General features: G+C 41.8%; 1 protein-coding gene across 1 annotated transcript; it reads left to right on the top strand.

Moving 5' to 3' along the window:
• Window positions 1-814: 814 nt before the first annotated feature.
• GSTO1 (glutathione S-transferase omega 1) lies at window positions 815-10,553 on the top strand. The gene is made up of 6 exons (XM_033130452.1): window positions 815-989; window positions 1,217-1,325; window positions 4,022-4,244; window positions 6,796-6,894; window positions 8,530-8,636; window positions 10,325-10,553. The coding sequence occupies exons 1-6, from the start codon at window positions 956-958 to the stop codon at window positions 10,476-10,478; spliced, it is 726 nt and encodes a 241-aa protein (XP_032986343.1). The 5' UTR covers window positions 815-955; the 3' UTR covers window positions 10,479-10,553.
• Window positions 10,554-11,509: the final 956 nt, after the last annotated feature.

The following is an 11,509-nucleotide window of genomic DNA, read 5'->3' as shown; positions in this document are numbered from 1 at the left end:
GGCCAGATATTTTTCATAGACCTATGGGACTAAATTTATTCAGTCCACCTGACTGACTCTGAGACTATGCCCCTACTAGAGCTTCAAAATAGAACTTGATAGATTTTTGAAAGCAGTACCATCTGAGGTGAGTATATCCAGGGTTGTGCTGTTTCCTTTGGGTTAAAACTAAGAGGATGTGTCCTGTGGGTGACAGTAGCAACAGCAGCCCTCGCAGTAGTCATATTAAGCTAGTACTGACAGAGAAAGGAAAAGGCTGTCCAGGTGGCTGGCTGGGCGACCTGTCACTGTGCCTCTAACAGTAATCTTTGGAGAGCACGTTCTAGAAAGGAGAGCGAGTGCTGGGTCCAGGCCACAGGCCCTGAAGTTGGGGAAGCTTTGGAGCTGACGGTAGCTTTGGACCAGATCTGCGAGCCACCTGAGGGCTGCTGGAGCGCGCTTCCCAGAGGGGACGTGGAATCTGGGAGGTCAGGGTCAGGCGTGGACTCCTGTGGAGGGCGGACATCATCGTACAGGGTTGGGAATGGCTCTGAGTGTTTCTTTTGTGCATCTCGTGGGCATCTCTTGGCCAGCACGATACACTTTGGCATACCTGCCAGCTGCAGAGTTTTAAACGCGACCCCCACCAAACCGGGAAGGCTGGCCCTGGATTCGGGCGCAACGGGTGGGCGTCTGGGCGTCGATTTCCCTTGAGGCACTGGAACCCCAGCGGCGGGGCGTTCCTTTTTGCAGAGGGTGGGAAATAGATCCTGGTGCAGCGGTCTGGGTCGCCCACAGGGCTCGCTGCGCGTGGGTTCGCTCCAAGACCCCGGCAGCATTGGGTCCTGGGAACACAGCACAAGTGGAGCTGTCAACCCACCCCAGGTTCGCAATTCTGAGAGAGGAAGGGAGGGGCCACCTACTTCCTGAATAGCCTGCAAACCCGTGCGCCAAGGTCAGTCTGCACTGCGCCACGATGTCTGGAGGATCAGCCAGGAGCCTAGAGAAGGGTGAGGCCTGACCGCCGCGAGAGGCCGGGGAGATCTCGGCGACTCCCGGCCGCCGGTCCTAGTTCGGCCGCTCTGGAGCCAAGCCTCCCGGAAGCGCCTACTCCTTCCAGGGAACCGACAAGGGCTGCAGCGCTTGGGACCTCTACGCGGCTGAGACCAGGCGTAGCGGGAGGCGGGGGATCCCCGCCGTTCTCGGGGCCGTAACCACCTTTGTTTCTCCCCTACAGGGAGCGCGCCACCAGGACCTGTCCTGGATGGCGTGATCCGCGTCTACAGCATGAGGTTCTGCCCGTTCGCCGAGAGGACGCGCCTCGTCCTGAAGGCCAAGGGAATCCCGTGAGGACCAAGGCGGAGGCCGCTCCTCTAGCCGGCCGGGAATAAGCTGCTGCGGGAGGCTGGGGAGGGAATCTCTGATGGGGTCCCCAGAGCTTCCTTTACTGCAAAATAATTACTATTCTCAGCCTTTTGCAGGGACATAGCAAGCTATGGATCCTCCCCTCGAGGGGTGGCCTTGGGGAGGTGGTGGTGGAGAGGGGAATGCCACAGATTCCAGAAGTCTAGGACTCCCCATTTAGATTAACCCAGCCATTTTATGGATTAGGAAAACTGGGGTTCCAGTAAAGTTAGTGAGCTCTTTCAAGTTCTGGTAGATCCCTGACTCCTGGCTCACTGCCTTTCACTCTCACCCTACTTCTCCCTTGCTGACCGGTTTATGATACTATTTGCTGTTATTCTGAGTATGTTTCTATATCGAATTGTCGAATAGTCGATAACCATTCCAGACCTTGACCCTCCTAGCAGTGTGCTGCGTTAACTATACAGTACATAGTCCTACCGGGTTGGGTTGTTGGCCGGTGCCTAAAAATTGTCTTTTGCCGAAGCCTCACTGAAACTAGCATGGTTATTGACATATGGGTTAGCCACAAGTATTATGCAATAGTCACTTTGCTTGTCTCTGGCTATGCCAAATATCCATTGGAACCGCCTCCCTTTGCAATCTATGGAACAGGCATCAGATATCTGTGGTGTGTAAGTTTAAAACATAGCCCCCATTCTTAAGAAATTTTCCATCTATGTGCTTAGGGTTTACAAACAAATTTTAGTCTTCTAGGGGGAGAGTTAGGGAGGCAATTCTTTTCCCTAAAAGAAATGTAAGATGCATTCTAAAGAAAAAAAAAATTATTTTCAGGTTAGCCATCACTTCACTAAGATTGGCATCTTATTTGGATGAAATTAATTCTGAACACATAGCAAAATACTCAACATAGTAACATTTATCCCAAACACTATATTTTATCCAGTAGTGTAATGTCACTGTATTAGAATTCTTTTATTGCAAGTAAGAGAAATCTAATTCAAATTGGATTGAAAAAAAGACTACCTTGTGCTCATATAATTGTAAAGTCCAAGAGCAAGACACAGATGGATTTGGGGCACAAAGTCCTGAGGTAAGTGCCTCTCTGTAACTCTGGGTTGAAAACAACCCTACCTTACTTAGTGGGACAGTTTTCCAAAGGAAAACTGAAATGGCTTTACCATCATAGCATGTGTATGGCGGTGAAGAGTGGTAACAGCTACCAGGTAGTGCAAACAGCAGAGGTCTACTACATTCATGGATCGCTTTTGAGTCCCAGGAGACTTTCATCAGCGGTACTAGGTTTTTACCACATGGTATAACCTAACAAAGTATGGTTTTCTCTAAAAGGTATGTTTTCCAACTTGTAGCAGATGTGTTGACTTGTTGGCTCACAATGCCAGGTTACCACCAAATGCATGTGTGTCATGAGAACCTTTATCACAAAAGCCCAGAATCTACCTTTTGTTTTCACAGTATAAAATTTCAGAAATGTTGACAATTCCTTGGCAGGAGGCCTGGTTTTTCTTGCAGTGTCTTGTATTTGAGTGTCCACTGTCTCTCAGCACATTAACCTTTTAACACACACACACACACACACACACGCACACGCTCGCATTTAATCTGGTTGTACTTTGTTTCCATGGAGGAATTACATATTTAAACCCTCAAACTAAATGCTGTTCTAGCTACTGGGGTGGATGGGGAAATAGGAACCAGTAAGTGTTAGTGTATGTTATTTTTGAGTAATTTGTTCTATTGAACAGTCATCCAGCTTTGACAATTATATGGACCTGGCTTTAACAATTATGTGAAAATTTCCTTTCTCTTATTTCCTCTAAAATCTCTCAGGCAAGATACAAGATATAATTACAATCTGAATATAGCCCCAGAGTTCACCTGTTTTCTTCCTTTTGGGTTTACTTTGTATGATTTACCACGCGACATTTAAAAAAATGTATCAATGCATGGAGATTTAATCTGAAAGCTTATTTTGTGGGTGGATTTTTTTTTTTTAATTCCTTAATATACTTGTAAAAAGCAAGGAACTGAGCATGTGCTTTTAGATCTGGAAAGACAGGCAGAGAAGGCAGAGAACCAGTAAGTGCAAATGCTCTAGGTGAGAACTTGTTTGGCAAATTCAAGGAATAGAAAATGGCCAGTGTGGCCAGATCATGACTAGAGGCAAAGGTGTAGGAAACAGGTAAGCAGGGGCAAGATCAAATGTGCCTTGCATGTCATAGAAAGTGGTGTCGAGTTTATCCTCTTTGCAATGAGCAGCAGTTGAAAGGTTGTAAGCAGGAGGACAGGCTGATGTGATTTCCGTTTGTTAAAGCTCCACCTGGCCGTGTGTGGAGAATGGACTGTAGACATGCCACAGTGGAAGCTGAGAGGCTGTCGGGGGCTGTTGCGGAGGCCCAGAGAGCAGATGATGTTTTGGATGAGGTGGCCGTGGTAACGGTGAGAAGTGATTAAAGTCAGAGTATGACTTGGAGGTCTAGCTGACAGGTCTTGCTGATCCATTTGAGGAAGAGGATGCAGGCGGGAAGGAATCCAGGCTGAGTTGACTCCTAAATCTGGGGTCTGATCAGCTAAGTGGGCGTTAGGACCAGTGAGGATTTATTCAGAAGTACAAAAAATGTTTTACTCCCTTCGTTGTCTTCTATGTGTCTTTTAGGCATGAAGTCATCAACATCAATCTGAAAAATAAGCCTGAGTGGTTCTTTAAGAAGAATCCCTTTGGTCTGGTGCCAGTTCTGGAAAACAGTCAGGGTCACCTGGTCTACGAATCTGCCATCACTTGTGAGTACCTGGATGAAGTATATCCAGGGAAGAAGCTGTTGCCAGAAGACCCCTATGAGAAAGCATGCCAGAAGATGACCTTTGAGTTATTTTCTAAGGTATGTGTGTAAGAAATTTCAGTTCCTACTTGAAAAAAACCTTTGCTTTTTAAGCTACCTCAGTGCTGTCATTTATGGTTCAGTAATTTAGAAAGGATTATACTCTTGTCAGCTCTGATGTGTCCTGCAAGCCTTTTTTTGATTAGTTTCTGTTTACCTCTCCAAAGTTACCCCTTTTCACCTTTCTCCCAACACTTTAAATTCCAGCCATACTGAATGTTTTCAGTTTTCCCAAACTCGCCACCTTATCAGCTCTTGCTGGGAGACTCTTCTTCTTCTCACTTTGCCTGCTTATCTCCAAATCCTCTTTCATGTATCTGCTCAGATACTGCTGCCTTCCAGAAGCTTGTCCAGACTGGGGGAATGCCCAGCTCTGTTCCCACATATAACATTTCTCTTTTGGTGACTGCTTGCCTTCTGGCCTGTTACACCAGGGCTGTAAGCTCCTTGAGGGTGAGGGCAGTGTCTCCATCACTATTGGCTCACTGCCTACCTGGGTTTGTGACCAGCTCTGCCACTTCCATGTTCTATGACTCTTAGCAAGTTGCTTATTGCTTTACCTTTGTACCTCAGCTCTTCATTTGTAAAATGAATATAGCTGCTCCCTCCTCATAGATAAGAACCAGTTCATATAAAACACTGAGAGCAGAGTCCGACACGTGGTAAATAGTGTTAGTTGTTCTAACCACAGTGTCTAGCAGTGAGCATGTACTCAGTCTTGGAGACAGCTCTCAGCTGACTGAGTAAATGGCATTCCTGTAGAAGAACTGTTTGTATCTTAGTTACTATCAATGTTGTATATTAGTTCAAGCAATTAGTATTAACAAAGAAATGACCAATCGTGGAGAAGAATATAGCTCAGGTTATAGCTCTGTAATCGTGTTACTTTATAGCTCTGTAATCGCGTACAATGTCAGCATACAAAGAAAAAACCTTGTCTCTAGAGAAAGAAATGGTTAAAGAAATACTCGAAGATGGGACTTACAGGGAAGACATATTGTTTAAGAAGACATTGCAAAGGGAGAAGGAAGAGGGAGTTGTCTGGCTTAGCAGGATGAGGGGCAAAGAACAGTAGAGATGGCTGCTGTCAAAAATGGTGGACAGGGAATATGGCATTTACAAGAAAGATGTTGGAGAATTAAAAAAAAAAGTAACGAAATTCATTGTACCATCTAGAAAGAAAATGAGCTAAAAGCTGGAGATGTGCACTATTACTTTCCTGCTCACATTCAGGGAAAAGGTGGTCTTAGGTACCATATGACCCCACCCTTCTGGCCACAGCTCAGCAAACCAGAAATGCCCCCACTCACACCCCCAGCTCAATCATCTTCTCTTTTAGAAATTTGGAACTGAGATACAGAGACTAAGGCAGTAAAGGTGTGAAAGCTTTGGAGCCATATATATATTAATAATTGGAGATTTGACAAACCAAAGCCCCATAAAAATAAAATTTTAAGCAAGTGGAAATTCAGAGCACTGCAAAGGGAACTGTATATAGAAAATAATATGGAATAGACATTTAAGGAGAAGCAGAGGAAAGACCAGGCAGGCCCAGATGGAAATGTGGACGAATGGCTGCCTGCAAATCTTTAGTTCCAATGAGGGCAAGCTATACTGACATCAGTGGGATTTCAGGAGACTTCGTATTTTTACAAGTATCCATATTTTTATGAGTGCCTGCTTACTTAAACTGGGATGAGTGGACTTCTCTTGCGGTGAGATGATATCAAAGACCGAAGTATTAAAACACTCACCCACCACAAGCATTAAAGCATGTGACACTACACCTGTCAGGTCTTCAGGTAGTCAGTCCCCTTTGAAGACTTTGCATGTCTTCCCTAAGAGGGAGCTGGGGAAGAAAAATTCTCTTCCCCAGCTCCCTCTGCAGCTGGGGCCAAGGCCCGGGACCTAGGCTCTCCAGTCAGATAGACACATGGTAGAGTTCAATTCAGAAACGAGCCATGTGAGGAAATAGGCTTGGTGGGGGGCACTGGTTCTGCTGGTGAGTGGCTGGTGGCAGAGCTTCTGGCTTTCAGGAGCTGTGGTGGGTGGTTGCAAGGTTAAATTCCCGGGGTAGAAACAGCTTTGGTGCTAGTGGCATTAGTTACTTGAGAGTCCAGGTTCTGGCAGTGACTCAAACTGTAACCTCTAGTTTCAGCTCACCGGCACTAGAAACTCTAGTTTCAGAGTGCTTTCCATCAGGCCAGTCTGAGCATGATTTTGGAATGTTCCAGTCTAGTTCCAAGCATATTTGTTCAGCCTCTCAACAATTCAGTGAGATAATCAGTGTCCTTTAAAGATATTTTTTGGCTCAAACTTGTCACGGTGCGTTCTATGATTTGGAACTTATAAAATCCTGACCGACACAATATCTTAGGCCACAAAACTGTTATACTAAGATCAGCATATAATCTCTGTGAACACAGGAATTAGTGCACCCTTGAAGTTTCTTGAACACTGATACTGGGACTATGAGGGTTCTATTGTGTTTTTATATGAGGCCGGTATAATTAGCCTCCCGTGATAAACTAAGAAATTGTTCTCTATCTAGATACCACCTTTGGTGGGAAGCTTTCTTAGAAGTAAAAATAAGGAAGACCGGTCTGGCCTAAAAGAAGAATTTCGTAAAGAATTCAGCAAGCTTGAGGAGGTAATCAATCACTTCTCCTAGCTTTTATCAGTAAATGATACACTGTATCTACTCTCTTCTTCCTTCTACTCTTTTCTTCATATTACCATTTCCCAAACACTTTATAGCAATTAGTAATAATAATACCAAGTAAAAATTTTTAGTTTACAACAGATTGCCATAAGCTACTGTGTTTAAGATGTAAACCAAAACACCTAAAAATATTGTGTCATGAGCTCGCTTTTAAAACATTTTGTTGTAGTGACATTAAAATAAGAAGGAAAAAGAGATATTCACCAACATTTCTACAATGTGTCACCTATTTTCTTTTTTCCAGTCTTTGTCCATATATTAAAAAAAATGTACATAACTATAATCAGAGCATAGATACCATTCTGTGTTCTTTTTCCACTTAGTATTATATAATAAACATTTTCCACCACAAAGCATTTGCCATGAATCTTACAGACACTTTTGTTTCATCTCCTTTCGGGTAGAGCTGCCATTTGGGTCTTTAGATTGAGTCTTCCTCTTGGCCTTGAGACATTCCAAATACTCAAGTAGATTCAATCAGTCTACAATGCAGAATGTTATGTGTGCCCTGAGAAAAACTAGTTTATAAAAGTTAAGTTGGTTTGGTGTTATCCAGAAAATATTCTGTTCCCTGCTTTGACAAAACTGTAATACCAATTCACCTTCTTAAATTTTAGAAACATACTATTTGTCCTTCCACAGCCATGGAACGAGCACCCAAATCAAGAAACAGAATATTAATTTTGGCTATTTTTTGTGCCTTATACAAATGGAATCATATAATTGGGTCTGGTTTCTTTCATACAGTATTAGGTTTGTGAAGTCCGTATACCTATATGTTGTACATAGTTCATTCCTATTCTTTGTATAGTGTTCCAATTTATGACTGTACCACAATTTTTTTTAATCCTTTTTACTCCCGATGGACAGTAAACATTTCCACTTTGGGGCTATTACAAATTATGTTACAAATAATGCTGCAGTGAACATTCTTATCTTTGGGTGAATATATGTTCACATTTCCAAGTAGAATTACTGGGTAATAGAGAATATATGCACTCAGCTTTAGTAGATACTGTTAAAACATGGTTGTACCAATTTACATTCCTATCAGCTGTGGTTCCACACTCTTGCTTTGTCTTGTTCATTTAGCAATTCTAATGGATGTATTAGAATGTGGTGTTACATTTGGTTCTAATTTGCATTTCCCTGATCACTAATGTAGTTGGAGCAAGCACCTTTTCAAGTGGTCATTGGCCTCTGGGACATCCTGTTTTGTGAAGTGCAAGACTTGCCCAATTTTCTAATGGGTGTTTGCCTTTTTTCTTTTGATTCCCAGTTCTTTCTATATTTTGAATACCAGTCTTTTGTTTATTACAAATATTTTGTACTCTATCCCTTATTTTATTTTTCTCCATTTTCCAGTTTATTTTGTTGATTGTTGTTGCTTCATCTCAAACCAACAGATTCTAAAGTTTCAACTGATCAAATAGACAAAAAGCCAACTTGGATATGTCAGGGTAAATACTGCTGCTCTCACCACTCTACTTAACTCACCTGTGTCATCTCTGATGATGTTTTACTAGCTGCACAATAAGTACTCTTATGCTGTTTAATGTTCAGGTTCTGACCAATAAGAAGACAACCTTCTTTGGAGGCAATTCGCTTTCTATGATTGATTACCTCATCTGGCCCTGGTTTGAACGGCTGGAAGGACTGGAGTTAACTGAGTAAGACATTTGAATGTTTTGTGTATATTTTAGGATAATGATAATTGGAATAGTATATGTCGACCTTTTTTCTGCACAGAAATTAAAATATTTCATACAACTGGTATGAATGGGAACAAGCAGACAGGAGGAAAGACTTGGGCATATTATCTACCTATACTCACCACTCCTCCCCATTTAGGAGGGGCAGGAGTTCTGTGACATGTAGTAAAATGTTTTAAAAGTAATTTATTCCTTCCCTCCTGATTAAAAATCCATAAGGATGTACATTTCTATAAGGCTGTCATGCAGGAGTGTATGATCAATGCTACCTCCCATTTACCAGTAAGATTCCCATACTGTTTTCCAAATTGTGTATTTTGAAGTTTGGCAGCCACTTTGGCTTACTCCCAACTCAGAGCTTAGAGCATTCAGGGTTACTTCTTTTTTCTTTATTCTCTAAAAAATTTTTTATTTATTAAAAACATTTTTTTAAGTATAGTTGGTATACAATACTGTATTAGTTTCAGGTGTACAGTGTAATGATTCGACATTTATATACCTTACAATGTGATTACCACAATAAGTCTAGTAATCATCTGTCACCATGCAAACTGACCACAATATTATTGACTATATCCCCCTTCACCTTTATCACCACTTCCCCGCTGGCAAAAAAAGTTTGATCTCTCTTTTTTTTTTTAAGTTTTCATTACAGTTGACATACAATATTATATTAGTTTCAGGTGTACAACATAGTGATTAGACATTTATGCAACTTATGAAGTGCTCACCCCAATAAGTTTAGTACCCATCTGACACCATTTATATAGTATTACTGACTATATTACCTGTGCTGTTCTTTATAGCCCTGTAACTTTTTTTGTAATTGGCAATTTGTACTTCTTAATCCCTTCCTTTTAGTTACAATCTGGCCATAGATGGGTTGTCTTTCATGTTAAAAAAGTTACCAGTCTCAGTTTGCAAAAGTTCTTACATTAACTGAGCAAGTCATTTTACTTTAAAATTACTGTTCCATAAAACAAAGACCTCTACAACATGTTCCAAATCTAATACAGGCATACCTTGGAGATATTGCAGGTTTGGTTCCAGACCATTGCAATGAAGCAAATATTGCAATAAAGTGAGTCACACAAATTTCCTGGTTTCCCAATGCATATAAAAGTTGTTTACACTATACTGTAGCCTGTTAAGTATGCAGTAGCTTTATGTCTAAACAATGTACATAACCTTAATTAAAAAATACTTTATTGCAAAAAATGCTAACCATTATCTGAGCCTTCAGTGAGTCATAATCTTTTAGAGAGTTTTGCCCTAGTAACATTAAAGATCAGTGATCAAAGAGCACCATAACAAATAATGAAAAAGTTTGAAATTCTCTGAGAATTACCAAAATGTGACACAGAGACACGAAGTGAACAAATGCTCTTGGGAAAATGGCACCGATAGATTTGTTCAATGCAGGGTTGCCCCATACCTTCAGTTTGTAAAAAATGAGTATCTGAGAAGTGCAATAAAACAAGGCCTGCCTGTATTCTATGATTACATGAATTTTAAAGAAATATTTTTAAAGAACTACTTTAAAAGGTTAGAGGAGAAAATGAAACTTCAGAGTGATGATATATAGGAGACTGCAATGCCTTCCTACTTAGTCTAACTCATGCCTTCATTCTTTCCATCTCCCACAGGTGTGTAGACCACACTCCAAAACTTAAGCTCTGGATGGCAGCCATGAGGAAAGATCCCACAGTATCAGCCCTCCTCCTTGATGTGAAGACCTATCGAGGTTTCTTAGATCTCTACTTGCAGGATAACCTCCAGGCCTGTGACTATGGGCTCTGATGGGGGCAAGTCAGCAATGAAGATATGTCTGATATTTTCCTTCACTAATAGGAATAACAACATGCTTTAATTTTACTGAGTGCTCTCATGTGTCATTGGATCACCTTCTCTGAGTTGACATCACAGCTTAACTGTGAGGTTTCCTCAAGGCCCTCCCGCAGAATGTAAACACATTTCCTGCTCCAGATGCTCACATGACTCTAAGGGTTCTAACAGAGTCTGTGCTGAAAATCTCTAAATCATTCTCTCTAGTGAGATCTAGACTTCAATCTAGATTTCTAACTACCCTTAGGACATTTCCACTTGGATACCCTGTTGTCATTTCAAAGATGCCCTTTCAAGTTTGTCTTCAGAATTCTAAGTTGAGAAAATTTCAATTCCTCATTCTTTCCTTTCCATCATCAACTGCATTTCATTCCTTTATTGCTATTGTTACCACTGAAGAGCAAACCCACATCACCTCAAAGCCAGGTGACTAGGTGACCTATTTGGTCTCCCAATCTCCAATTTCTATCCCATTCAAATCCTTCTTACCAAATCCCATGCTGGGCATATAGCAGGTGTCCCGTATATAATTAAATACTGTGAGGACCACATCCCTCAATTCAGTATGGAAGGCTGGATGAGTAATAGGTAATATTCACATTCAGAAATATTAATGCCATCTTCCATACACTTCCATAGCCAATTGGGCTTCTATTTAATTTTTTGTCATCCCATCACCTCCAGGAGAAGGTGGGTCGGAGTCTTTTATTCTACAGATGATTCAACTAAGGTCGCGAGGTTAAATGAGGCCTTAAAACGCTGGCAGAAATATCTGGAAAACACACCCAGTACTCTGTTCATACTAACAGAATTAGAGGGCTATATAGATCAGCCTGTCCCAATACAGCCTGGTTTCCTGTACTTAAACGTTAGAGCGCATAGCAATCACGTAAGGTCCACCGCTGGATTTCAGATTCAGTAGGTCCGAGGTGGGCCGGGAAGTCCACATTTGAAATGAGCACCCCCCATCCCCCCACCCCCGCCCC

Source organism: Rhinolophus ferrumequinum, chromosome 16 (assembly GCF_004115265.2).
Source record: "Rhinolophus ferrumequinum isolate MPI-CBG mRhiFer1 chromosome 16, mRhiFer1_v1.p, whole genome shotgun sequence".
NCBI classification, from domain to species: Eukaryota; Metazoa; Chordata; class Mammalia; order Chiroptera; family Rhinolophidae; genus Rhinolophus; species Rhinolophus ferrumequinum.
This window is presented reverse-complemented; position numbering and strand designations above follow the sequence as displayed.